This window comes from Drosophila willistoni, assembly GCF_018902025.1.
Source record: "Drosophila willistoni isolate 14030-0811.24 chromosome 2R unlocalized genomic scaffold, UCI_dwil_1.1 Seg200, whole genome shotgun sequence".
NCBI classification, from domain to species: domain Eukaryota; kingdom Metazoa; phylum Arthropoda; class Insecta; order Diptera; family Drosophilidae; genus Drosophila; species Drosophila willistoni.
The window spans coordinates 3,916,688-3,943,205 of NW_025814051.1; the positions used below are offsets into that span (position 1 = coordinate 3,916,688).

A 26,518-nucleotide genomic window follows, 5' to 3' on the forward strand; every position below is an offset into this window, starting at 1 on the left:
GGCGTTTTATTTTTGACACAGACAAAATTATTAATGTTCGGCGTAACCAAAACATGGAACATTATTTCTTTGTACATCCATTATATTTTTTATTACTAATTCATTTCACTTAATTTGCTTAGTTTAAACACCTAAAACTATATACAAACACAACAAACAGCAGAACAGATCTAGCTGCGGCTTATTCCTATATAAAGCAAACTCACTATCTTCCTATCAACTAGCACATTGAGCGTGCACACAACACTTGGGCATGGAAATGGACTGGAGAGCTTGGACAACAAAAGGGGTAATTCCATCCTTTTGGAAACTTATTTGCCTTGGAATTAGAAACAAATCACAATCATTCATTTACATTTCAGTTAACTCACAATTAGAACCAGAATTCAAATATTTATCTATTGGAATAGAGATAGGAAATGCAATTGTAGGGGTCCACCTTCTTAGTTTTCCGAGTCACCAGTCCAATCTTAACAAATATTTATCATAAACTTATTCCAATTTCTTTTTTAGTGACTATGTATATGTATAATTTTTTTGGGTTTTAGTTTATTTACGCCAATCCCGGCCAGAACTGTGTCGTTGCCGTCGTGCACCACCAACACTGTTTAGGGAACCATTGCTACTACCCGCAGCGGAACCATTCATCATATTGGGTTCAGGATAACGTGCCACAACATCATCAATTAGCTCAAGGATGCCAATTTTAAATTTACGACGCTGTTGCGGCGTCAAGGATGCAATGTCGGGTAAAATGCTACGAAAGAATTCCATATCGGCCATTTCGGAGACACTATAGCCACCAGGATTTGTCATGGTTGTGGTGGCTTCACCACATTCCGTTTTGATGCGTTTGGGCATCTGATGATGATCGGAATGATGATGCGGATGATAATGCATTGGCATTTGTGGCGATGGCGATACACGTCCATCCAGATAGACCAAATTTTGTCCTGTTTCGGCCAATTGGACATCGGGTATGAAATTCTGTAAGCTATCGGCACTGGCTGTATCACTTCTAGCCGATGATCCTACTCTGGGATGGGATATATTCGGTGTACTAGTTACATCACCCCCTCCTCCGCCTCCTCCTCCTCCACCTCTTTGCTGTAAAGTGAGAGTTGCTGCTATTAGCGGATCGAAGGCATCGATAGTTTCCTCATCATCATTCTCCGACATTGATTGTTTCATCTCATGGACTTCGTCCCCGTCAGTCTCTGACATGGATTGTTTAAGCTGTAGAATTTCCTTGCCAAGATTATTACTATTATTATTGACAGAATTGATGGTAGTGGTGGAACAATATAAATGCTCCTCATGAGGATGCATCTGCTGCTGGTGTTGTTCTTGTTGTTGCTGCTGTTGTTGCTGTAGATGCTGCTGGGATAGATGATAGAGCGTGGCTAGACTTGTATGGCCATCCAAATTATTCCGCGTCGACTTAAGGAAGGGTAACAAAAAGGCCATATGTTCTGTCAGATAATACGGCTTATGCTGCGGTTCCGATCCATTCTGCTGTTTGATATAACGAGACAGACAGGCACGCAAATTGCGCCAACGTTCCTTGCAATGAATGACTAAACAAAATCAATACACATTATAAATATAGAGAACAAATGAAATAGTTGGAGCAGTTAGACTTACCACTTTCACGGGTTTCCTTGGAAATTAGCACCCAAGCTTTCTCTTGATTATCTCTGAAATAGATTTGAAAAATAAATAACTTTAATAAAATAAAATGCTTACAATAGTTGAATACATTTAAATGTTTAATTAACAAGTCTACTAAAAAAGTTTGAAGATCTAGTTAAGAGCACTTTAACTTTTTAAAAGTATGAAAGTTAATACCTAAATCGATTTTCGAATAGCTATAAAAGTTTTAAACATATATTTCGAAACTCGTTTTTTAAGTCTGGAGCAATTAGAAAATCCTAAATATAAATTTTTTATGAAATATGTTAAAAGCCCTCTAATAGCACGGGGCCCGGAGTACTTTCTAATCCTGCTGTATGGCTAATCCGGTACTGTCTTTATCCATTAAATCTTATGTTTTAATGTATATTATTTATTTCCCTAAACATGATTTGTGATCGAAAATATGTTTTTTTTTTTTTGACAATTCGACATTATAATCGTTTTTAAAGTTTAATGGTTTGAGAGTTTTTTTAAGATTTTTGAACATTTTTAAAAATGATTCCACTTGATTCTCAATAATTTTTTGTAGTTATTTGCTCTTGTCTCTTTTACTATTTGAATAAAAAAGTTTAAGGTATAAAAATGATTAAAAAAATTGCCGTAATTAGTATAAGTTGCTGTCGAATTCTGAGATACATTATTTCAAAGATCTTTAACTTCTAGAGTGAAAACCTCTCTTGCATTTAACAATATTTAAATTGAAAAAGTTTCAAAATTGAAAAAATATATATATGTATATGAAAATAGTTAAGCATTTTCAACTTAAAACTCAAAACATAATCTAAAAAGATGTATAGAAAACATTTCTTGAAAAGGTGTTTAAAATGAGAATTTCAAAAAAAGAATTTAAAGTATTGAACTCACCTGTTGCGATATTCGGGCACTTTTTTGTCATAGAGACATTTATGTGTGCGTACCAAATTCACAAATCGAATGTTGAAATCCTCATCCGCCTGCATGACACGATTCGTTGATCCTATATTAACTATTGTAGTTAGTGGGTCGTTATTATTATTGTTGTTGTTGGTACTGCTATTGCTGTTGTTGTAACCATAGACCGAAGAAGAAGTTGCTGTCGTGCTGGTAGCAACTGTTGCAGTCGTCGATCTTTCTTCGGTATCGTTATTGCTGTTTGTATTGCTGGTTGTCATATTCCAATCGTGTTTTTTTTCTTTTGTATTTTGTGCAATATTTAATGTGCTGTAGCAGCAGCCTGTTTAAAAGAATTGCAAAGACAAAAATTGTTATTGTTAAATTGTCATTGTAAAAGTGTTTCCAAATTGCAAAGCGAAATCGATTGTGTGCAAAATGTTGATAGGCATTTTGTTTCTTAAAAACTGCTCCTAAAAGTGATTTGAAATTGTGTTATTTGTAACAGTTTATTGCAAATCATTTAACGATTTTAATTAAATTTAACATAATCAATAATAATTTGACCAGGGCCGAATTTAGATAAGCGGAATTGGGGTTTGTTTGTTTTTTTCTCAAAGTTTGTAAAAATATTAACAAAATTTAAACTTTTTTCTGTTTTTCTTTTTTGTCCTTGTTACAACGATTTGACTTTTCCCAAAGTCGTTTTTGTTATTGCGAGGGTCTCATATCTAGCCCTGAATCCGTCCCTGTATTTGATATATTCAAAATTCTTAAAACTTTTCTTCTTCAATTCTTAAAAGGTTTTCAATTTAAACTGCATTTTTTAACGGTACTCGAAAAATTGAATGTTTCAACACTATTTTGAAATTGATTTCTGCTTAACAGTGTTTTTTAACATTGTGTTTTTGTGTTTAACAGTATTTTTTAACGGTATATGAAAGTGTTTTTGATTCAACAGTATTTTTTAACGGTATTTGGATTGGTATAAAAGTACCTACTTTTTAAGGGTTTTTAAAAGTGTTTCCCTTAGCAGTAATAGTTTCAATGTTTCCCAAATTTTAAGACAACTTTTGTTATTTTTTCTGTGTTTCTTGTTCATTGTTGCTGCTGCGCCTTGCCTTAGTTACTTTAAAATCGAATCGAGCTGCAGCACAAAAAACAACAAAAGGAACGTGCCTTCATCTGCTCCCCTCAGAACTTTACCCGCCTACCCAATACCCCCGTCCCCCCTCTTATCGTTCAACTGTTTCTACAAATTTCATTCCGTTTCATGTTGTTTGTTTGTGTTGGTCTGCTGTCTCAGCACGACGACGATGAAACAACAGAGCTTTTTATGTCATATGTATGTGTGTGCGAGTGTATGAACAATACACACATACATACGTATTCTTTTGTGAAACTTAATAAAACATTATGGTTGTTGTTTTTGTTTTGTTACCGCTGCTGCTGCTGCTGCTGTTGTTGTTGTTCGTTCGTTCGTTCATGTTGTTGCTATTATTTTCAGTACAGTTTTGCGGGCAACGCGTAGTTTGTTGTTGACAGCAACTTTGTTTACTTTTCATATTATTATAGCCAACAACAACAGCAGGCAAAAAATATCTCCATATAAATAACTGGCAATTCATATACCCTACACAAGTGATGTTATAATTTCTGTAGTAGAGTGTAGATCCTTTATTTCATTTATTTCCGTTTATTATATTCCGTTCCATTTACTTCAGGAATGAACATGGATTACTCACTTGCCTCACTTGACTCATTTGTTCTGTTGTTCACCGACTCAGTTACTATCTGTCGTTTTAGAATATTCATAGTCCGACATTTTTAGGTTATAAAAAGTATTTTAAGTTCAGTTAAGTAATTTGGAGGTGTTGATTACGACCCTGCACTTAGTTTATGTCTATTATGTTAGGTTTTCGAAAAGAATGTGTTGAAATTATTTAGAGTGTTCGCATTTGCAAGATTGCATTGTATAAAATAAATAAAATATTATACCAAAACATTAATATTTTTACCAATTAATATAGAAGGTATAATTAAAAAGTTCTTCACAAAATATGAAAAGCGTATTTTTTTTTTTTGCTAATCTAACACTTTCGATATGGTTATAAAATGAGGAAAAATTATAACCCAAAAGTATGCTATAGGGATTATAGGGATTATAAGAATTTTATATTTTTTAATTTAAAAGAATTATTGGAATCTTTTGCAAGTTGTTTATAAGTAATGTTTGCAAACAAGGGCCATTTTGCTTAAAAAGGATCCATATTCGAAAATCTGTTAAATTGTCTCCATAGTATACTTTTGGGTGCCTATTTTCTTCAGAACGCCTGATTTTACAAAATCAATTACAAAATGGATGGGCAAAATTGAGTTGATATTTATAATCAGCGTTCCTGAATTAGATTAAATTAAAGTCACGAAAAATTATTCTTATATTATATTATTCCGAATATACAAAAATTATTTACACATTAAGGGTAAGACAAGTGCCTCATGTTTAGAAATGATGGGCCAAAAGGATTCAAAGCTATAAGCAAAATGCATAACGAATCCAGGGGAAAGCCCGGAGGGTCTTGTCACCCCTCGAAATTTCAATATTTCGAACAGCTTTAGACTTTTTTCAAAAAAAGCAATTAATAAGTGTGTCTTCAAAATAAATTTAATACTAACAAAATGTCTTTAACAAAAATATCAGAAAATACTTAGCCAAAAATCTTCATTGTCAGAAGGGACCCTCCCCAAAAACATTTTATAAATCCCTCAAAGGCGCTTCACTTCACTTTTACTTCAGTTCTGGTTAGAAAAGACTTTTTGACTTTAAACTAGTAAACCTATGAAATTGTTTATCAAGTTTTTCACTTGTGGTTCCTTTATATTAGGCTCAAAATGATTACTGGCCAAAATAGAGCTTAAGTACTGTAACTTTAAACGCAGACAGTTGGAAAAATAATACTAGATTAAAATACGATTTAAAGGGAAAATAAATAGAAAATTCAAGTAAACTTGAAATTAATACATATCTACACGATTTGTTTACCCCTTAAATAAAACTATAAGTTTGCATATATTTAGTTTCACAATTCTCTTATAACATATACATATATACAGGGGACATCTGTATATAGATAGAGGGGGAGCAAGAGCTAACCAGAAACATGACTAGGCAGCATAAATGTTTATGCTAGCAACCTGTTAGGTGCTTGGCTATCAACATGGCTAAGTGGCAAGCAGCATTAAAAAGCAGCAGCAGGTTGTTTTTTTGGTTGCCTAGAAACATGTGTGTCTAGTTATGTAATGCACTTAGATTGCTTTATTTTACAGGGTATTTCGATGCCGTAGCAGTTGTCCTGACTTACTGTGTTTTCGTTATACCAAGTTATTTTTGCTTTGTTGTCTCGACTGGTGGTTGTTATTGTTGGAAGCTCGTTCGTCTCGACACTGATAACAGAGAACAACAACTGATGTTGCAATAACACTGCATCAACACCAACGAACAACAACAACAACAGCAACAACAAGTGGAACAAGTCGCATTCGTATTCAAAACATTTTGATCATTTGATATTCAAGAAAAACAAGAGAACTCGGAAATTGATTCGCATATTTTATGACTGCAACTACCTGTTTTTGTTACTGGATTCTAATCAAGTCACTCTCTGGCTCTTTCACTTGGGTCTCACTCTCACATTCAGTCAGTTAGTCAGTCGGTCAATCTAACAAATTTCCCGCCACATTTTCAGCACCTTACGAACGGCTTAGCCACCTACCTCTGCCTCTTACACACAGACACATACACAAACACCATTTTTTTGTGTGCGATTCGCACAAAAAACAACGTGCGCACAGTGGCCTTAAACGTTTCAAAAAAGGTTTCTTAATTTCAATTCCACTTCACTCTTGTTCAGGTATGTATGTATGTGTTTGTGTCTTTGTCATGATCCTTAACAAAATGACAATGCATTTGTTTCCTGCAAGTATAAAAAGGCAGGTAGAACTGCATCAGAACAGTGTTTCGAGGTGTCCTTGTGCATTTAATAGAATTTTTATTGTTTCATCTTTGTATCTTTTCTTTTCTTTGCACTTCATGACTAAATGGTCCAGAATGTTTTGCTGTTTCCGCAATTTACCTATCCATTTAGCCATCTTTTGGGAATGTTTCTATGTATAAATCTTTTTAGCGGTGTTTTTTAAGTGGATTATTCTTTATTCTTCATTTTAAATCCTATTTCGTTCAATTGAAACGTCACATACAATTGGAGCCAATGGCGGATTTACCCCATAGTTTTAATGGTTTAAATAGGCCAGTGGGGGCGTTTTAGGGGTTAGAAAACGGACATTTTGGAGGAATATCGAAATATGTCCAGTTCTCGGGTTTTTTTTTTTTTGTGGTCGTAATAAGGAACAATCCCCACTGATTGGAGCAAAAAACGGAATATAATAAAACAAATACATTAGACTGAAACTCAAATTTAGTTATATCGTAAATCTTAAAACTTTTAAGAAATTGTTTTATAGATAATTCCAATATCAAGTATACATTTTTTATTTTTGTATTTAAAATAATTATCAATAAGACTGGCAATAAGGTCGTGTAAGACCTTTTATGGTTATATGCAAATGGCTGAAATCCTTAAAAAATTGGCCTTAGGTGTTTCTTGGATCTACATATGTATGTAGAGTTATGTCTATGAATTTATGACGTTTTGGAACCGCAGAGTATCAACAAAATGGTTTTTAATATATGTTTACACAGCTTATTATAATAAAAACAGTTTAAAAAGTGTTATGATTTATTCAACATTCCAAAGCACAGTTAGTAGATTAGTGTGCACAAGTTTTGAGTATATTACAACCACTGTGCGTAAAAAAATTGTTTTGTTGTTTTGTTGTCGTCATCATTATTATCGTCAGCGAACTTCATTATCAACATTGAACGCGCGTGTTTTTTTCTTTTTTTTTTCTTCATATTGTATAAATATATGAACGTGTGTAAGTATATATTTTTTTTTGTATTTGGTTCTACCATACTATTAGTTCGTCATTTGTTGTTGTCGTTAGTTTTGTTTGTTCACTTTAAAAAAAAAGGAAAGAAAAAGTCAATGGTGGTGCTTTTGTTGTTGTTGTTGTTTTTTTTGTAGCTGCTGTTAATGATGATGTTGTTATTGTTATTTTTGCTGCTATTCCTGCTTGTTGCAAACAAAAGAAAGCTAACTTGGCCATCGAGTCATACACAGATATTTATTGTGTTACGTCTATTTAACATAACACACAGAGATATACATATCTATAACAATATATACATATATCTATACATATGTATATAATTATACACACACACACTAGAACAACAGCAACAACAATAATAACAACAACAACAATTCTGTTGCTGGCTATGAAATAAAAAGTACAGCAATGTGCAAAAACAGAATAACAAAAACACAAAAACATCAACAACAACAACACAATTTCTAAAGCTAACAAAATTTTGCAGAAATCTTGCCCTCTCCTGCTACTAAAAACCCCCCATACACACCCAACCACCCCCTTCCTGCTATCCACTTGCAATAACTTTGTTAGATAGACAAATACATACATACAGAGCAACAATATGGTATATCATATTTGTTGTTTCTTTAACACATTCAAGGAAATTTTTGTGTTGTGTCTTGTTGCTTATCTTAAAGAATAGTCATTGCTCATGTAATTGTTGTTAGTACTTGAAATCAGTTTTCAGTTACCTGTTGTTGTTGGTGTTTTTGCCAGAAACGGTTAACGGAATTCGAATGTTTTTTTTAAGCGGTTAATATGCACGTAAAGGTGGCAAAAACCCGTATCGAAACACACAAAAACCGTTTCAATGCGCGAGTTTTAAATAGCGCGCCAAAAAAATTACTCCAAAAAAAATTGCCCCAACGTCAACGATAACTTTGACTGACGTAACGTACAAAAATTGTTCACTTTTCAATTTAGATTTTTCTTTGGCTTGTATATGTACATCTATATCTATATACAACATATATCGTATGTTTCACGTTTCAAGCAACGAAAGCGACTAAAACAGGCAAAAAAAAAAGTATCTCAAAAAAGTATCTATCAGCCACAGAACAAACAGAGAACAACGCACAAAAACTCTGCTCTCTCACACAAATATATATAGATTCGTATATGTACGAACAGCTGCCAGCAGGCAACTTTTTATTGTTGTTGTTGTTGTTGCAGCTGCTGCTGTTGCTGTTGTTGCTGCTGACGAACAACAAATAATACAAACATACACGCATACATACACTCAATGTATGTATTGCGCCTGCCTGCGATGTCACTGTGTGTGTGTATCTGTGTGGGTGTGTGTGTGTGATATGAGTTAGAAACGAACATTGTCGCTCTCTTTCAGAATAAACAATACAGCAAGCAAACAAATAAATGCAAACTGATTTGTTTTTGTGCTAAAGCTCGCTCCAATGTTCGCTTAAAGCTCTTTTTAACGAATTTTTGTTTACATTTACTTCGTGTATGAATTCGTATCGCAAAAAGAAAAAGTCGAAATTTTAGAATTTAAATTATAAATTTACCCGCTCAAAGTCAGAGGTGCTTTCACAATCGAAATACATAGTTGGAATACGCTTGTAAAATATTTTCGCAGCTTAACTCAAATGTCACTTTGAATTGTTTAATGTGCTGTAAACTATGCGAATTTTGTATACCTAATTATTCGATGAAATTTTTTATTTTGCAGGACGTTGCGGGAGTACCCCAACCATCGATAGCGCAAATCTTCGATAGTTTGTCTGTTCATCGATGACATTCACAACTATCGCCAAGTTGCTCCACACTAACTGTCTCTGGTGCCTTTTTTCCCAGCAATTTTTTTTCTTGTTACTTTTGCAACTTGAACTCAACAAGAACGGTTAAGATGCCTGAAGAATCAAAGAAAATCGATTTGTCTAACGATGGAGGAGTCCTTAAAGAAATATTAAAAGAAGGAACCGGTACCGAAACACCAAACAATGGTTCTAAAGTTTCGCTGCATTACACCGGCAGATTGGTTGATGGCACCGAATTTGATTCCAGCGTGAGCCGCAATGAGCCCTTTGAATTCGAGCTCGGCAAGGGTGAGTTATAATGGGAGGGGCTTCTAGAATGTTTAAAATGAATTTAAATTGTCATGTTTTGTATTTTCTTTAAGGCCGTGTTATTAAAGCCTTCGATATGGGAGTAGCCACAATGAAACTTGGCGAACGATGCTTCTTAACATGTGCTCCAAATTATGCCTACGGTGCTGCAGGCAGCCCACCAAGCATTCCACCCGATTCAACATTGATTTTTGAGGTAATTGCAAGCATCTTATTGATTAAAAAAAAGATGTTTCTTTCATTTTAAGCAAAAACAGATGGAAAAAACGAAAATGTTTTTCTTATAATTTTCCCATTTTTATTAAATTTTGTATCTTATTCACTTTTCATTTAGCTCGAAATGCTGGGCTGGAAAGGAGAGGATCTTAGTCCCAATCAAGATGGCAGCATTGAACGGACTATTCTAGAACAAAGCGAAAAGAAGCGTACACCCAGCGATGGGGCCTTTGTTAAGGGTATATATAGACCATCTAATTTTGCGGTTAGCTTGAAAATAAACCACCATTTTGTTACTAGCTCACATTTCTGGATCTTTCGAGGGCCGAGTATTTGAGGAGCGCGATGTTGAATTTGATTACGGCGAGGGCAGTGCCATTAACCTTATTGAGGGCCTTGAAATTGCGTTGGAGAAAATTAATGTAGGCGAAACATCCAAGTAAATATAAAAAATGCATGTTTCATTTCGATAGATTGTTAACAATTATTATCTTTTCATAGAATTAAGATTCAGTCAAAGTATGCCTTTGGTTTGAAGGGCAACGAAGCCTTTAAGATTCCACCAAACGCCACAGTGGAATATACAGTGAAACTCAACGATTGCGGCAAAGGCCTGGAAGAATGGAAATTGAGTGACGCCGAGCGTATCGATGAGGCCAAAGTCTATAAAGAGAAGGGCACCAACTACTTTAAGAAAGAGAACTGGTCATTGGCCATTAAGATGTATAATAAATGTAAAAACCTATTACCGAATACTGCCGATACCAATGAGGAGGTCAAGAAGCTAAAGATTGCTACACACAGCAACATTGCCCTGTGCCATCAAAAGTCCAATGATAATTTCGATGCCAAACAAGAAGTATGAACTTTAAAAATTCACTAAGTTTATAAAATTCCTTTAACATTAACAATTTATTGCAGTGTAATGCCGTACTTGCCTTAGATGCCAATAATGTTAAGGCATTGTATCGTCGTGGACAGTGTAATTTGATAATCAATGAATTAGACGAAGCCTTAGATGATTTCCAAAAGGTGAGATATGGAAAATTGAATTTTACTCAGAGATATCCAAAATTTATGTGGTTTCCAATTTAGGTTATTGAACTAGAACCTGGCAATAAGGCAGCGGCCAATCATGTACTTATTTGCAAGCAAAAGATTAAGGAGACCAAGGACAAGGAGAAGAAATTATATGCTAATATGTTTACCAAATTAGCTGCCCACGACAAAGAGGTATAGACACGCGCAGACACTAGTGAAAAGCCCAAGAAACGTTGCATATTTTAATAAATTTTTATCTTAGACCGAACCCATAAGAGAAACAGATGTACTTAGCAAGTGTGGTGAATGGTCTGAGGAGGATGCCAAACGTGAAGCTGAGTTGACATTAGAACGCGATAATGTAATTATGATCTAAATATTTTTGAATTTGTCCTTACTACAAAAAATTCCAACACACACACACATCTGAAAATGAAAAACGATTTAACGTGAATGCTTACATTATATTTTAAAAATATATACAAAATATAAATAAATGAAATACATTAACTAAGCTAAAAGTTGAAATTTCGTTTTCATTTCCTTGTCACGTAGCCACAGAGGCGACACAGGAACTTGGGATTTAATATATTCGGATGCCTGAAAGCAATGACCTGAGCAAAATTTTTTACGCTCCGTAATATCGTAGACCTTATTTTGGCGTCCACAAATTTTATATTTTTGGGACAGAACACTAGAAGTATGACATGCAAATTTTAAAGTTAATCAATGAAAAGTAAAGTATGATTAATAATCTTACTTTTCCAAGGCTGTGGAACAAAGCGGATAGCCACAGAGTTTATTAATGGAACGTTCTTCAACAATATCTGCATAGTTATGGGGATCAATTTCAGATAGCTAGGTAATAAAAAAAAAGGTTGGATTAATATTGTAATTTTTAGGCAAGAGGTTATGTTGGTTTTACACCTCCATCCCCAAGTTCAAAATATATGTATGTACATACAAGCAATTATATATGTACGTACAAGCTTAAAGATAAGTGATGGTGATCAATGATTTCAATTTTAATTTTAACTTACCAGGCTTAGAAACTCATCCTGTTGAATATTAGGCTCAATGAGTCTAACAACTATTTCCTGTGCTCGAGCCAAGGCTTTTCTCTTTTTTAGCACAGCCGCTATTAGTTGTTCTCTGTAACAGGGTATTAATACTATTTAGTTAAAAGAATAAAGTTGCAAATTGTGAAATTACCTTAAGTTGTCCGGGTTTTTTGTTGTCATTTTTGCAAATGTTTACAAATTATAAGATAGTGTGACCGCACTTATCTACATTATCGATAATTTGTTAGAATCGGGGCATTCTCCAGCACTGAATTTTCAGATAATAAGGGCACACTGTATTGTAAAAAAGTAAACAATTGACGAAAATTTAACTATAATGGTTTGCGAGAAGTGCGAGTCCAAATTATCAAAATTATCGACTCCAAATCCTTGGCGGACCAGCGGAGCACCGGCTGGCGGACGAAAAATAAATGAAAATAAAGCCTTATCATCGGCCCGTGAGCGCCTCAATCCTATAGGCACTGCACTGGCCCCATGCAGGTAAGTAAAGTAAACAATAATAACAGTTCAAACGACATTAATTGGTAAATATTTTATATTTACTAGAATTTGCAGACAAAAAGTTCATCAAATGGGAGCACATTATTGCCAGGCTTGTTCTTATAAAAAATTAATCTGCGCAATGTGTGGCAAAAAGATACTTAACACCAAAAACTATAAGCAGAGCTCAACGTGAAATGGAGAAACTAGTAATAAGCTTTTAATTAGTCCAGACTGCATAGACAGGAGTATGTATATGTACAAAATAGTTCATTTCATTTTAAGTCATTCAATAAAACAAATTGCATACCCCACTTTAAATTTCAATTAAATATCTGTCACAACAATAAACCTGACAGTTATAAACAAAAGCGGGCTACTTCACAACACTGTAAAAACAGCTGATAACTAGCTTGGGCACTCTTTATTGTTTCCTTTTGCGCTGCGACAAGGAAAGGTTTTTGTCTCGTCGAATTTAACATCCAGCAGACGAGATTTTTGTGTTTTTCGTTTTTTCTTTCTGTGATAAATCGAATTTAATACATTTCATTCTTCTAATTTAAATTAGGTAACTATTGAGGGTGTAATTATATCAAAAAACCCCCAAAAATTATTTTGAAGCTGTGAGTCACGGTATAGAGAATGAAAAGAAAACGCTGTGTACATTCTGGACGTGACGTCATTAATTATACTCCTCAACTACATAGATAAAATAATATTTGTGTTTCAGCCTGCAAAATTAATCTATACTGGCGTCAACTCGTCAAACGGCAATAAACCATAGTCTGATCTATCGGAAATAATCAAAATGTTTAAAAATGTGAGTAACTTAATATTTAGTACATATGTACATTTAAACAACAATTAATGATTTCAGCAAACGTCAAACAATATGACCCAAAAACCTATGACTTCGCCATCGGATCTAAAGTTGCTCTCATTGGATTTTGAGAAAAAACTTTTAACATTTCAATTGGAGCAGGAGAAGATCAAGTCGGCAGCGGCTCGGGCCAATGTTGCTCCATCCGATTATAACGAAAAAATCGAAAAGTTACAACAGGAGCTTAGGGAAAAGGAGCATATAATAGCAAATTTAAAATCGCAGCCTTCAACTAATAATAATAATAATATCATTAACAACAACAATAATGCCATTGAAAACCCTTCATCACAGTGTGATGCGAATGTATCTGAAATGGCACTTAAAATCAAGGATTTGGAACAAAAATTTGCGTCTTGTATGAAAGAAAAAGATAAAATTGCTTTACAATTGCAAACTAATGCCTCTGAGAAGCACAACTATTTGGGACTAAATTTTAAACTTACTATGGAAAAACAATCGATACAAACGGAAAAGGATAAACTTATTCAGGAAATTGAAGATCAGAAAACAGAAATAAAAACAATTTCAAAGAAACAACAAGAAGCTGAGGCAACAAATTTAAGGAAACTAAATGAGCTTCAAGCTCAGCTGCAATCAAACCAAAAAGAAAGACAAAAGATAAGCACTGAAAATGAACAATTGAAAAAAGAATTAAGTGCGGCCAAGGAAAATGTTGCCAAAATTCAAGAAAATAATCGCATAGTTCGTCACGAGTACGATGTTAAATTGGAGAATCTTAATGTGAACCTCGCGTCAAAGACATCTCAACTTAGCCAACAGGAAAAAGTTATCCAACAACTTCGTAAGGATCTCCAAAACTATGGAAATGGCGGTAAATTCAAAAATGTATGCACTGAAATCCAAGAATTGGGAAAAAATATGCAACTTCTACTCGATAGTCAGTTTGAAGAGAAGGATAGAAAAATCTCGGCATTACAAAGTAATTTGAAAGATTTTAGATCATGCTCCATTTGTTTTGACGAAATGGAATCGACTGGCGATCATCGATCTGTATCATTGCCCTGTGGTCATCTTTTTGGGAGTAAGTGTCTTAAACTTTGCCTTCAACAGGTCCAAAAATGTCCCAAATGTAGAGATTCGGCAAATTCTCGTAATTTGCGTAACATATTTCTTAATTGATATTATTACATTTTTTTTTTCATTACCATAGATTATAAATTAGTGTTCCATTTACCTGCTATTAAACTATAAACAACAATAAAGGGCAACAAAGAAAAACATCTTAAAGATATTAAATTTTGTTAACATTTCTAGCATATGGTTACTTAAGTATGTATTAGAATCCAAATGCAAGACAAATTGATAATAAAATGCCATAAAGATTTACAGTTAAGTTTCCTATTTGGGAATATAAAAATATATATGTATACGTATATACATCAATTTCGATTGAGATTGAAATGCTATGCTAAAAAAAACAAATTTATATTTAAGTAATTTGGAAATCCCTTTTCCAATGAATGTTGTTGTCTTTTTAGACTTCTTCCATTTAAATGAGTAAGCAAAAATAAAAAAAAAATAAAAATTTCTGTAAAAGTGTCTTATCAACTTTTTATTAGTTTTAATTTACAGTGGTCTCTTAACCCATTTTTGACCACTGTTCGACTTTTCGAACAGCAAGTTTTGTATGTTTTCAAAGATTCTGTATTTTATTTGACTATATTTCAATCAAAGGGAAGAATATAGTTAGTTCCACAAAAATTACATTGAATAAACCTTCAAATCCATTTTTTCAACCAATTTCACCAATTTCCCAAACTAAAACAGGCAGAATGTTTTTTTTTTTTAAAAAGTCATTTCGCAACTTTAAATCAGGGCGGTCCGAAATGGGTTAATTGAACTATTTCTTTGTTTGAGCGCATTTTCACTAGACTTACTTCAAAAAGCTGAGATGATAAGAAATCTCACCAAGTAAAACGATTGCTAGTTTGGCGATTATCGTATACGCATTGACGCAATTTTTATACCATACACCCATAGGGTGAAATGGTATATTAAAGTCGCCAAAATGTATGTAACAGGCAGAAGGAAGCATCTCCGACCCCACAAAGTATATATATTCTTGATCAGGATCAACAACCGAGTCGATCTAGCCATGTTCGTCTGTCCGTATGAACACCTAGATCTCGGAGACTGTAAGAGCTAGAGCCACCAAATTTGGTATGTAGACTCGTGTAGTATGTAGAGTGATCAAGTTTATTTCAAATTTTTGTCACGCCCCTTTCCGCCCCCGCAATTTAAAAAAAGCGTTTATCTCAAAAACTATTCCAGCTAGAGACATCATATTTGGTATGTAAATGCTTAGTAATTGCACACATTTTGTATGTATAAAAATTTTGCCACGCCCTTTCCCACCCCCGTAATTTGAAAAACTTGATTATCTCCCGTATTTTTTTACCTTATGCAATCAAATTTGGCACACTTAAATTTAATACTAATATCTAGCAAAATACCAAATTTGAAAATCGGACAAAAAACAGTCGAGTTATGCATATAAACGTTTTTCCATAAGGCCGGAGTTGGCCATTGGCTGCTGGGGGCGCTAGAGTGCTTGTATGATTGAGTGAGCGAGATATTAAGATTTGCTTGTAAGAAGCATGTGAAAATGCATTTGTTTAATAAAGTTGAAATATTTGCTTTACTGGTGTTACTATACTACCTAAGTCGGCGTGACGACTTACTTACTTCATTAGAATACAGGAATACTCTCTTGGCTTCTCGTAATAAAAGAAGTGTTTTTTTTTTTCAGGAATACAAAATCTTTCACATAGACTAATAAAGTTCTCAAAGAGTGGGACAGGATGAAAAAAACAGGGTCCTGGATTTCATACAAACTAAGCGGTTACGATCCAAAAATTCTACAGAGGCTAAAGAAAACTTTTTCATTAACAATAATTTTACTGCGACTGGATTTAATTTTGCAAGTTTAAAGGTTTTGCTAATTATAGACTTGGATTATTAAAATCTGCTAGCATATGATTTTGAATATATCGTCTTATTTTTGATAAATAAAATGGGTAAAACAGATGAGGATCTGTTTCATAATCAAAAAAAAATAATAATGAATCAATATCTTATAAAAGAAGTTTTTCGTCAAGACGGACAATTATAGTGTTGAGCAAGTTATTAGAATATTTTCACACGATGTGTTACTGTATTATACAGTTGGGCAAAACTGTTTTTGCACAGATGTAAACATTGTTACCTCGTAGTAGAAAACAGTTATTCTGAAACAATTTTTTTTTTCCGCCAACTTTAATTCAATTTGGAAGAAATTAGCTAAAAACTAAACAATTAAAGAACTTTATTTGATTAAAACAGTACAGAGACGTACGCAAACATGTTTGCCCAACTGTATGTATATATTTTGATTAAAAGTATGAATAAGTTTTGTGGGTGGCTTTAGTTAGTCTTTAGCTTTTACAAAGCGCGGATCGTTGGCAAGGGACTGAAAATTAATTTTCAATATTTTTAAAAATTGACATATGTATATACATACATAACATAGTGTGGAAGAACTTATCCAAAGCGGGATTAAATCAATTGTAAATTTTAGAAAGTATATTTAAAACAAATTTGGGAAATTATTATCGCTTGAAGTACATACTTTTTGGCGTTTTCGGTAAAATATTCTTAATTCTTTTCTATGTTAAGCGATTAGTCCGATTAAGCATTTCATCTCTATGAACTTAATTTTTTGGGTTTCCAAGAAATCGGTGTTATCTGATTAATGAACAAATATTAAGAATTTCGTGTATAATTTTGTTTAATTTTTAAATTCAGACATGATGAATAATAATTATGAATATAGGTATCCTTACCAGCCCACTAGACAAGAATTTGCTGCTACTCTGGTGCCACCTGTTTGCTGTATGTAAACCCCATATTGAAATATTTTTCAAAAATAATTATTTCGTTTTTAAAATTACAAGATATAGATCTTACCGATGATGTACCACTGGAATATTCCCTAAATTCAACGCCATCTCAACTGCCAATGGTAAATCCAATTAATTCATCCTTAAATGGCCAATTTAACTTTCAACAAAGTCCATGTATGTACAACAAATTTAAAATTAATTTAATTTAAAATTTTATAAATTATTATTTAATAATATAGATATCGTTAATGAAAACAGAACTCTATCAAACTTGAATGGATTCCAAACAAATATTCCAAATGTAAATCAAATTGATGTTAATTCTGGCTTAACTCATGATAATGGATCATTAACCAATCTGCTTAAACATCGTATGTACACACACACACACATGTAAAATGAGTTAATTATCTATTCTTTAGCTATAGATTTTCTTGATGATGACAATGTTTTTTCAATTTTGGGCGAATTGAATTCAAAATTTCCAAATTCAAGATCTTCAGGAATAACAACTCAAACTCCAAGTGATTCAAGCACAATTCATTTACAAAGAGATTATAATGAAATAAGAATGAAAATAATGAATTTATTAATTGACCTAAAATCAACTATAAACGGACAAAAGAAAACTATTGCCGAACTTAAAGCTCACGTGGTCAATGAAAAACAATTATCCATATTTCGGGCTGAAGAGCAAAAACAACGAAGTGACAAACAACATCAAGCATTTGTCTGTAAGATCAATGAGTTTGATAAAAAAATAAACCAAATGCAGATTTTGATAATTGAGAATAATAATAGAAAATATGCCCAATTGGAAAGTCTTCTGGAAGAGGTGAAAAGTCAAAGAAATGGCACCACCCATGCGTTAAACCAATCGGGTAATCCCTTCACAAACTGGAAATGTTCGATATGTTGGGATTCAGAAGCATCAATAGAACATCATCCAATCGTAGCACTATCATGTGGTCATATTTTTCACAATAATTGCATACAAAGAGCACGACAGGATTCCCATCAATGTCCTTTATGTAAACAACCGTTTAATTTATTAACAAAATTATTTGTTGGCTAGAAAACAATTCAGTGTAAAAAAAATGTTGTTTGTAAATATTTAAGAAATAAATACTCATTACATTATCCAACAACTTGACTCCTTAATCACATTGGTTTCTCCTTTTCCTTACGACGTTTGGCACTCTGCACTGTGGTCGAATAGCTTAGAGCATCTTTATCGAATTCCAATGGCATGATGCCGAGATCTCCACTATAACGATTTTTGGCAATTTGTAAATATTTCTTACCCCTCACCGATGTTAGACGTTTATCCTGTATGATTAGGACATTGTCAGCCTCTTGGGTAGCTTTGGCTGTGCCAAATACCGAACTTGTTGTTAGCTCATCCTCTTGCCGCTCTTTACGCGGATGCATAACCAATGTCACATGGACATTATGTTTGGTAGCAAAACTACGAAAGGCCGCTATAATTGAATCTTGTTCCCAAAATTTATCACCCCGATAACTGGATACGCCCATCATGAATTGGAGATTATCAATTATCACATGCTGTACATCATGAACATAGGAGGCATGCTCAATAGCTTCCAAGACCGGCTTAAGTGGCTGCTGACCATGAAATGTCATAAAGTAGAGCGGAATACGTTCGAACTCTGTGGCCCAGTGGGAGAACTCATTGAGCTTGTCGTCCAGAGGATAACCAACATATTGACGCAGCAATGTACTTGCCAGACGAGTATTGCGAATCTCAAAGGAGCCCCACAGTGTGGAAACTCCCTGGATAGCCAAATCCAAAGAATATTCGCTCATGAATGTGGTTTTGCCGCTGCCTGTGGGACCTGTCAGGATTGTCAGCTCGCCACGGCGATGACCCTTTAGCAATTTGTTAAGCACCGGAAAACGTTTCCATTTGACGCCATTCACTTTTTCAATGTTTTGCAATTCGCTCAGTATGTCATTGCGCATTGCATTAAATGTGGTAATCGATCTATGACGAACTGGCTGGGCTTTTGCCAGAATATGACGAAGATTGAGACGACGACGTTGAGCCAAATGCGGTGATGGTTCTGTTTCCGTTGGCCTAATGAGCAGGCAACGTTTGTCCTCCAGTTTCTGGGCAAACGTTCGAGCCGCATCCCAACTATGTGAGGCATCGTAGTGCAACCAAAATATCAACTCCTTGAAAAGCTCCAGTCCAGGCAAACATTCTTGAGGTAGCATTTTCAGTTCGAATGGCAGGCAGACAATGGAATCTAAAAAAAAAAAAGAAGTCATTTCAATAATCGAATATACTTGCAATATTTAGCCTTTTCTTACGCGTTTCTATGTTCTGTGTGGCAAGGACTATGAAATCCATTAGATTGCTAACCAGCACCGCCTTCTGTTTGCCCACTCCATGCACGAGTAGTCCAGAATTTGTTGCATCCTTGTGGCTAATGGTTTTCTCACGGCGATCACCAGTCAAATGTAAAATTTTCTCCCCTACCACATGTTGGGCAGCATTACGCAATTGAAAGACTAGCAGCTGCTCTTGCGGTTCCCATTGTGCTCCTATGGCATTTAACTGTGTAGCCTTTAGACCCTTAATGCCTAGTAAATCACATGCTTCCTGGGAGACACTTGTAAGGTTAATATAAGAAGAGGTAAACAAAGGTTGACGTTGAATTAGCCGTTGATATCCAGCGGGTGGTGTTAATTGATAAGCCGGCAATATTTGACTTAGATAAGATTTCACTTCACAATTGGGACAGACGACAGTGCCTGGGAAAAGGAAACACCACGTTAATTGTTATGAATTTATTTTCTTAAAAAGAAACCTCACCAGTTCGTTTATTTACATAGGCCCATCGTGCAACATGTCCTTGTCCTTTGCTTGCCCCTCGTTCGGGTTGAAGGTCTTTTGTGTTACGTGCAGCACACAGCCGGCATTCCAAATGCAAGCACGTGTGTCCATCTTTGTGTGGCACATTGTTAAATCGGAGCTGTCTTTTAAAATCTAAATATTCTTTGGCATCTAACGTATAATCCGTCGTCTCAGTCTGTGTGGCATAATACTTAGTTAACGCTTTGGATTTGTTGCTATTTAAATTACTGAGCAACAGTTTAACTGAAACGGCGCGTCGCATTTTACTGTTATCGATAACACCAAAGAGATGATATTCATAAAAATGGCGGGCATTTTCAAAATATTGGGATAATGGGCCTTAAATTCAATAGGCCAAATACTACATTTATGTGCCTTTTATATATAAAACGTTAGGACAAACGCTGAATAAACTAAACAAAATGTAGTCGTGGTATCTTTGAAATCAAATAATACTTTCTTGAATAAAACTGCAGCAGAAATAATACATTTCTTTAGACACACCAAGTGAAATATCTGGCATTTCTTAATAGTTCTAATTAAAACAACATTAAATATGCATTCAAATATTCAAATTAATTTGATTTATTTAAATAAAAATAAAACCTCTTCAGTCTAGGTTTAGTTTTTTTTTTTGCGCCAATAGTAGTTCCATTCAGTTCGCCTTGGTGGAAACTGCAAATATAAATACAAAGAACCATTTATAAGTACATTTATAATTGAAAACCTTGATTAAATATTAAATTTAAAAATTTGAAATCAGACACCTTTGACCATCATTAAGCCGAAACTTTCTGGTGGAAACCGCAAAAGGAAATTAAGGTAATCATCATTTGAAGTATAAATTGCAAATTGCATTTTTGTATTGGTATTTACCTTTATGTTTTCCAAGGAACACACATTGCAGACATAACCTCATTTTGCCCAGCAAATAATCTATGGGTCGGTCAACAGACTACAAAACCACATGTCTGGCCGCTTGAAGGTTTTTTGTTCCTGGAAAAGAATCAAAATATAATAAAAATTAATATTGCACTAGATAATATTTACAATAAACATAACAATATTTAATATCAGTTTACTACAATTGCAGCATGGGTCTACTAAGAACAGGTCTGTGTAAAAATTCATCACACTATTATTAAAAAATTGTTGTTCGCTTTTTTTCTTACCTTTTATGTCTTAAGAAGTCTCAAAATATGGATAACTCCATGAGGAGTGATCAGGATTAGTTTTTATCCCTGCAAAAGATAGAAATATTGTTTAGTTAGATTGGTCATCATATTAATCTACATTTATGAGAATAGAAATAAAAAAGTTGCCATCAGACGCCAAATCATCTTAAAATGAACAAATTATAGTTCAATTAAACATTGAAAAATACAATGGAAAATCAAGAGAATCTGTTCGTTTCAGTCTCGTCATCAGTCTCATCATTGGCAACACTTTCACTTATTCACTTTTAAATAATTTATAACAAAGACCAATTTCAACACTTACCATTCTGTTCAATTTTCCAAAGTAGAATGAAAATTTAAGAAACTCGTCTGCACGTGGCGACATAACCAAGGAAAAAGAAGGTTGAAAATAATTAGTTCTGGAAAGTCGAAATCCATTATACAATCGATAGATAGATAGATTATCGAGCCTATCGTATCGGCTCCAATATGAACCGATTAAAAAATTTAATATTCGCTGTAAAAAAAATTGAATATTCGCTGCAAAAAATAGAGTATTCGCCGTAAAAATTTGAGTATGAAAATTGAAGGCAAAAAAAAGTTAGAGCTGGGAACTCAAAATCGATAGCTATGTGACACAGTCGATAGTCATCGCTAAAATTTATCGAGTGGAAATTGACTATTTTATAGGTTCTCAATATCGAATACATCTATCGAATTTTAAATAATGTGAATATTAGGAAAAAATTTGAAATTTGTGAATTTTTATTTTAAAAAAGTGAGCTTGTAGCTTGGAAGCCAAAATTTGATTTGACGATTTCTAAAACCCAAGTTTGTGGGGCCTCACATACATAAAAAAAATGATGTGTCGCAAAAAGCTTATGGAAATTGGTTGCCCGTTTGAAAACCGAATATAATTGTTGTTTCTGTGAAGATTCGTTGACGATGCCCAATAAGTTCTCTGTGTATTATCCATTATCTCCAGATGCCTGATAATTGCATTCCATTCATCAATTGTATGGAAAGAAATGTGCTCGGATCCAATTAAACGACTTGATTTAAAGGCATCAAACCAATTTGTATTCGAAATTATTTGAAAATAAAAGTGTCCATTACCGATTTCAACAAAAGCAGGTGTTACATACTTATTAGTAACTGCAAATATTGCATCATTATTAAACACAATTCTTATTTGCATAATTTTTGTACATTTACTGATAGAACAGAGCAGCAAATTGACAAGTGCAAACAGTCGAATCATCAGCTTTTTTTTTAATTTGAGGGCGTACGGCGGTTCAAATGCTGCCTTATTGTGCCATTGTTTTAAAATACCAACGGTGGCGCCAAACACAAGATTTGCTTTCTCTTTTTTTTTTTTAAGCTTCCTCGCGTTTTGTTTCCGTAAAATAATTTTTGTGCATATATTTTTGTAATTAATTAATATGTCTGTCAATTTATGCTTCGATGTTGATTGCAATGCGATCCATTGGTGGGCGTTTAAAGCAGGCAAATAATATGAACTTGTTACCAAATTTGAAGATTTCCAAAAGTAATTCAAGTAATTAAGTAATTCATCTTTTAGCCAAATAAATTACAAATTCTTCAGAAATGATAAAACAAAATAATTTTTTTAAATTTTTGTGTATTTTGTGAGACAGTTATGTATATTTTACTTTTTTCTCAATTCTTTCATATTTTTACTACGCTTTTTCGCACTTTGCTTTCCGAGATAATGCTTTCTCATTCTTTCAAAGAAAATTAAAGGGTATGCAAGATTCGTCTATCGAAATCTTTTGGGCAAGCACTTGTTGCTTCCTTTAAACTTTTTCTTTTACTTTAGGCGCAAATTTAGTTTCGTTTACTTAACGCATTGCGTGCGTTTGCGAAATTTGTGTATTTCTCTGAAATATAAATTTAATAAATTTGTTGCTTTCTTTCGGTGCTGAATTTTTATGCATATGTGTATATAAATATGTCGGTTAAACTGTTTCACAATGTGAATTGCAATGAGATCCCCAATTCGCGGAGGATCCCCATTGGTCATATTAAGGAGCGGTCAAATTCATAGACGAAATTAATAGAAACACTAAGCTATGAATTTGCTAAGGAATTTGAAAAATTTCAAAAGCATTCCCTTTGTGGCGTGCATTGATGAAATATTCTTTCCATATACATATAAGTAAATATAAAAAAAATCCAATATTATTTTTTCTTTAAAGTTTGTTAAAGTTAATTAAAAATTTGAGAATTTGAAAATTTATTTTAATGCTAGTCGAATGATTTAAAGTGTTAATTTATAGCGTTGATGTACCGTAAATTTTGTGGGAGTATCTCTGATTGTTTTTTTTTTTTTTAATTGAATTTTGATAAATAGCCTTCAAATTTTGTCCTGGCTAAAAAAGAAGACGCATTTTTTAAATTTGTGAAATTGATTTGGAAACTCAATAAAATTGTTGTAGTAAAAATAATATAAACTCCATACCACAAATTTTGAATTTGGCACCAGTATCCAATTTCAAGCCAATTGGAAAACTCAATTTTGTATGTATTTTTTTGGTCTTCCTGCTTGGCGAGAGTTTACGTCACTAATTCATACTCAATATTTAATTCATTTAAGAAATAAGGCAAAGAAAGGAAGACCACTGTATTTATAGGTTCCCATATTTTATGTAGTATTTCGTACAATTTTATAGGATTGCACTGATGGTGGCAATGACGATGAACCCTCGTCATCAAAACGGGCTAAGTCGGATGGGGCGGCATTGAGGACGTCTGTCCTCTTTCTCATGCTCCAATCCATAGATGGGAAGAAGAGGAAAACCGCATACGTCAAGATGCTGTGGGAGGACGACACCTACAACAGCGCAGCGATCGATACAATTACTGGGCATTTGGAGCGTTACCTCAGGGAAGCTAGAATTTTGGGAAATCTGATAGCTTACGTTTGCGATGGATGCAGCGTAAATATGAAGTTTCGCGATGACTACAAGAGCGATGTCCCCATTGTTTCGGACTATGCACACTTTGCAAACGTGTGCATAAGAACTCACCACCACCTCAACGACACGCTGCATGCCATCTATGGCACACCCTACACAACTCCCACCTACATGGCTGCTGTAGATGGGATGTTCGTGAAGGATAGGTTGCCAGCGGAAAGTCAAGAGAGGTATCAATTGGAAGTGGACAACATAAAGAAGCTACTTGGGCGACTAAGTAAGTACTATGAAGAAAACGGAATCAATCAGGACTTGTCAATAAAAGATTGTAATAGTAATATGTTAGAAATTATTGGTCAGTTTGTCCGATTCGCGGGCGAACAATACTTAAATGTAATAAGACCCAAAGCACTAACTATTAAACAAAGGAGACAGGGGCTTAAACAGATGGCTTTTATTATATTTAAAAGTCACCCTGTTTTTAAATAGTCAAAAGCCAACCCATTTCTCTCCCTTTCCTTTTTTTTTGGTCCGATTGTCCGTATACATCCTTTCACTTTAACATCCTGATTCGTTTTCACGCTCTTCCAAACGTACAACTCACGCACTCTCTCCAAAATAATATGGTAAGTTCAATTATTTAATTATTATTAGTAATTAAAAAATATTTTGAATTATTTGATGACCTTTTTTTTTCTAATTCAAAATAAAAATTGCACTTCGGCCAAGACGTGAAATTTTTGGCGTGTTTGCTATTTTGAAAATCAGTAAAATTTCTCAAAGTCTATAAATTGCTATTATATAATTTCTTCCTGTAAAGCAATGCTTCATAAACTGTAGAGCAACGCTTAACAAACTGAAGTTTTAAAAATGGAAAATCTCTTTCTATTTGTGCAGGCAACAGAATCGGTCGCCCCTTCGCGCTTTATTAATTTGAAAAATATAATTTCCAAAATCAAAATGGATCCAAATAACATTGTAAGTAATATGAATAATTATTAATTATATATTGATTATAATAAATAATAATAATAGAAATACTAATTATTTCTATTATTATTAATATTTGCAAATAAAAAAGATGGTACGGCGAACACGTGCCATTTTTGTGCGTGTGTGTGCGTGTTGGCCGTTGTTGCCAACCCATTTTTGTGCGTGTGTGTGCGTGTTGGCCGTTGTTGCCAACCTATTTTTGTGCGTGTATATGTGCGTTTTTGGAGCGCTGCCGGCAGCGCTGCATTCTGCTTACTACGTCATCATCAAATCAACAGAGCACATGCATACACACACAAACGCAACGCTACATAAACTGTATGTGTATGCGTGCGTTGCGTTGCTTTGGGAATTGTTTGTATATTGATGAATTGAGTTGCAGAAAACAAATTTTGAACATGTAAAATTATTATTAAAAAGGACAGCAAAGGTATATAAACTTCGGAAGTTAGCTTCTTTGATATATTTCTATTCATTCTTTATACAGTAAGTCACAAAAGTATTCGTCTCTTTAAGTATTTCTATTAAATCTGTATACTAAAACTAATTCTAATATTTAGTATGCAGGCCCTTATTGTCTATAATGACCTTCAAACGTCGGGGCATAAATGAGGATTTTCCTATTGGTCTTACAGAATTTTCGCTCTTTTCTGTCTGACAATATTTGAGTACTTTCTTCTTCAATAATTTTCTCGGATTACATTTTTGGGATTTTTTCGTTTTATTATTTAAAAATTTAAAATATTAAACTTTTAAATAAAATTAAGCTAAATTGAAGTAGATAAATATTTGATATATTATTGAATTTTTTTTTTTTAGTTTTTAGTTCAATTTAAAAAATGTTACTATATTTTTATCTTACTTTGTTTTACTTAAAATTTTTTACTTTTGTTTTCATTTACCCAAAAAAATTAGGCTAACATCATAAATTTGCAACTGGAGGCCCAGCTGAAGATGTTTGCGGGTCAGTGGGCATTGGCGGCAAGAGCACTACCACCAGCAGCAGCAGCAGCAGCAGTAGAAGCAGCAGCAATACCATCTACATCAGCAGCAGCAGCAGCAGCAACATCAGCAGCAATGCCGCTTGCTCTGGATGCAGAAACGGCATCATCAACACCGACAGCGTTCGTGACGCCGATTCCACGAACAAGGTCACCATTCGATCTCGGTCAGTATGACTGGTCCGAGATGGTCATTCTGGCCTCCAATGACATCAATGGTG

The 26,518-nt window shown here is 34.0% G+C and overlaps 7 protein-coding genes, 1 long non-coding RNA gene and 1 other non-coding gene across 12 annotated transcripts; 4 read left to right on the top strand and 5 right to left on the bottom strand.

Annotated features, from left to right (window-relative positions):
- Positions 1-11: 11 nt before the first annotated feature.
- Positions 12-8,623, bottom strand: LOC6641535 (putative uncharacterized protein DDB_G0291608). The gene is made up of 4 exons (XM_002064427.4): positions 8,310-8,623; positions 2,560-2,908; positions 1,645-1,697; positions 12-1,577 (listed from the first exon to the last, which is right to left on the bottom strand). The coding sequence occupies exons 2-4, from the start codon at positions 2,844-2,846 to the stop codon at positions 550-552; spliced, it is 1,368 nt and encodes a 455-aa protein (XP_002064463.3). The 5' UTR covers positions 2,847-2,908; positions 8,310-8,623; the 3' UTR covers positions 12-549.
- Positions 8,624-9,362: 739 nt separating this feature from the next.
- On the top strand, positions 9,363-11,447 carry LOC6641534 (FK506-binding protein 59). Its single transcript, XM_002064426.4, has 8 exons — positions 9,363-9,680; positions 9,755-9,897; positions 10,036-10,156; positions 10,218-10,356; positions 10,419-10,776; positions 10,839-10,949; positions 11,013-11,150; positions 11,221-11,447. The coding sequence occupies exons 1-8, from the start codon at positions 9,482-9,484 to the stop codon at positions 11,332-11,334; spliced, it is 1,323 nt and encodes a 440-aa protein (XP_002064462.1). The 5' UTR covers positions 9,363-9,481; the 3' UTR covers positions 11,335-11,447.
- LOC6641533 (putative RNA polymerase II subunit B1 CTD phosphatase RPAP2 homolog) lies at positions 11,444-12,249 on the bottom strand. Its single transcript, XM_002064425.3, has 4 exons — positions 12,171-12,249; positions 11,999-12,110; positions 11,719-11,816; positions 11,444-11,652 (listed from the first exon to the last, which is right to left on the bottom strand). Exons 1-4 carry the CDS (start codon positions 12,197-12,199, stop codon positions 11,469-11,471), a joined length of 423 nt encoding a protein of 140 aa, XP_002064461.1. The 5' UTR covers positions 12,200-12,249; the 3' UTR covers positions 11,444-11,468.
- Positions 12,250-12,294: 45 nt separating this feature from the next.
- Positions 12,295-12,718, top strand: LOC6641532 (cysteine-rich PDZ-binding protein). Its single transcript, XM_002064424.4, has 2 exons — positions 12,295-12,520; positions 12,587-12,718. Exons 1-2 carry the CDS (start codon positions 12,357-12,359, stop codon positions 12,714-12,716), a joined length of 294 nt encoding a protein of 97 aa, XP_002064460.1. The 5' UTR covers positions 12,295-12,356; the 3' UTR covers positions 12,717-12,718.
- Positions 12,719-12,935: 217 nt separating this feature from the next.
- On the top strand, positions 12,936-14,644 carry LOC111518512 (tropomyosin-like). Its single transcript, XM_023175455.2, has 3 exons — positions 12,936-13,088; positions 13,251-13,340; positions 13,398-14,644. Exons 2-3 carry the CDS (start codon positions 13,329-13,331, stop codon positions 14,541-14,543), a joined length of 1,158 nt encoding a protein of 385 aa, XP_023031223.1. The 5' UTR covers positions 12,936-13,088; positions 13,251-13,328; the 3' UTR covers positions 14,544-14,644.
- Positions 14,645-16,826: 2,182 nt separating this feature from the next.
- On the top strand, positions 16,827-18,446 carry LOC124460366 (E3 ubiquitin-protein ligase rnf8-A-like). Of its 4 annotated transcripts, none has more exons than XR_006954287.1 (5): positions 16,827-17,046; positions 17,236-17,294; positions 17,357-17,479; positions 17,545-17,676; positions 17,728-18,446. XR_006954287.1 is itself a non-coding variant. In XM_047010983.1 (5 exons), the coding sequence occupies exons 2-5, from the start codon at positions 17,210-17,212 to the stop codon at positions 18,378-18,380; spliced, it is 993 nt and encodes a 330-aa protein (XP_046866939.1). In that variant the 5' UTR covers positions 16,827-17,046; positions 17,208-17,209; the 3' UTR covers positions 18,381-18,446. The 4 variants fall into 4 exon arrangements, 3 of the variants coding, with proteins under 3 accessions (XP_046866939.1, XP_046866941.1, XP_046866940.1); XM_047010983.1 differs by having other exon boundaries at positions 17,208-17,294; XM_047010985.1 differs by having other exon boundaries at positions 17,208-17,294; positions 17,734-18,446.
- On the bottom strand, positions 18,323-20,571 carry LOC6641531 (mitochondrial DNA helicase). Its single transcript, XM_002064423.3, has 3 exons — positions 20,145-20,571; positions 19,640-20,083; positions 18,323-19,575 (listed from the first exon to the last, which is right to left on the bottom strand). The coding sequence occupies exons 1-3, from the start codon at positions 20,446-20,448 to the stop codon at positions 18,467-18,469; spliced, it is 1,857 nt and encodes a 618-aa protein (XP_002064459.1). The 5' UTR covers positions 20,449-20,571; the 3' UTR covers positions 18,323-18,466.
- A 204-nt stretch (positions 20,572-20,775) lies between these two features.
- On the bottom strand, positions 20,776-21,766 carry LOC26528837. The gene is made up of 4 exons (XR_001450571.3): positions 21,687-21,766; positions 21,359-21,427; positions 21,063-21,182; positions 20,776-20,861 (listed from the first exon to the last, which is right to left on the bottom strand). It is a non-coding gene; the product is annotated as an uncharacterized LOC26528837 (long non-coding RNA).
- On the bottom strand, positions 21,509-21,628 carry LOC6641529. Its single transcript, XR_049707.2, has one exon. It is a non-coding gene; the product is annotated as a small nucleolar RNA Z5 (small nucleolar RNA).
- Positions 21,767-26,518: the final 4,752 nt, after the last annotated feature.

Coding starts and splice junctions, on each gene's coding strand:
- LOC124460366 (XM_047010983.1), top strand. CDS start 17,210: ATGATGAATAATAATTATGAATATAGGTATCCTTACCAGCCCACTAGA. Junction 17,295..17,356: donor TCTGGTGCCACCTGTTTGCT/GTATGTAAACCC, acceptor TAAAATTACAAG/ATATAGATCTTACCGATGAT. Junction 17,677..17,727: donor AACCAATCTGCTTAAACATC/GTATGTACACAC, acceptor TCTATTCTTTAG/CTATAGATTTTCTTGATGAT.
- LOC6641531 (XM_002064423.3), bottom strand. CDS start 20,448: ATGCGACGCGCCGTTTCAGTTAAACTGTTGCTCAGTAATTTAAATAGC. Junction 20,084..20,144: donor CTATGTAAATAAACGAACTG/GTGAGGTTTCTT, acceptor TCCTTTTCCCAG/GCACTGTCGTCTGTCCCAAT. Junction 19,576..19,639: donor CACACAGAACATAGAAACGC/GTAAGAAAAGGC, acceptor TTTTTTTTTTAG/ATTCCATTGTCTGCCTGCCA.
- LOC6641532 (XM_002064424.4), top strand. CDS start 12,357: ATGGTTTGCGAGAAGTGCGAGTCCAAATTATCAAAATTATCGACTCCA. Junction 12,521..12,586: donor ACTGCACTGGCCCCATGCAG/GTAAGTAAAGTA, acceptor TATATTTACTAG/AATTTGCAGACAAAAAGTTC.
- LOC6641535 (XM_002064427.4), bottom strand. CDS start 2,846: ATGACAACCAGCAATACAAACAGCAATAACGATACCGAAGAAAGATCG. Junction 1,698..2,559: donor GTGCCCGAATATCGCAACAG/GTGAGTTCAATA, acceptor AATCTATTTCAG/AGATAATCAAGAGAAAGCTT. Junction 1,578..1,644: donor CAAGGAAACCCGTGAAAGTG/GTAAGTCTAACT, acceptor GATTTTGTTTAG/TCATTCATTGCAAGGAACGT.
- LOC6641533 (XM_002064425.3), bottom strand. CDS start 12,199: ATGACAACAAAAAACCCGGACAACTTAAG. Junction 12,111..12,170: donor AAAAACCCGGACAACTTAAG/GTAATTTCACAA, acceptor ACCCTGTTACAG/AGAACAACTAATAGCGGCTG. Junction 11,653..11,718: donor TGTTCCACAGCCTTGGAAAA/GTAAGATTATTA, acceptor TCATACTTCTAG/TGTTCTGTCCCAAAAATATA.
- LOC6641534 (XM_002064426.4), top strand. CDS start 9,482: ATGCCTGAAGAATCAAAGAAAATCGATTTGTCTAACGATGGAGGAGTC. Junction 10,357..10,418: donor AATGTAGGCGAAACATCCAA/GTAAATATAAAA, acceptor ATCTTTTCATAG/AATTAAGATTCAGTCAAAGT. Junction 10,777..10,838: donor ATTTCGATGCCAAACAAGAA/GTATGAACTTTA, acceptor AATTTATTGCAG/TGTAATGCCGTACTTGCCTT.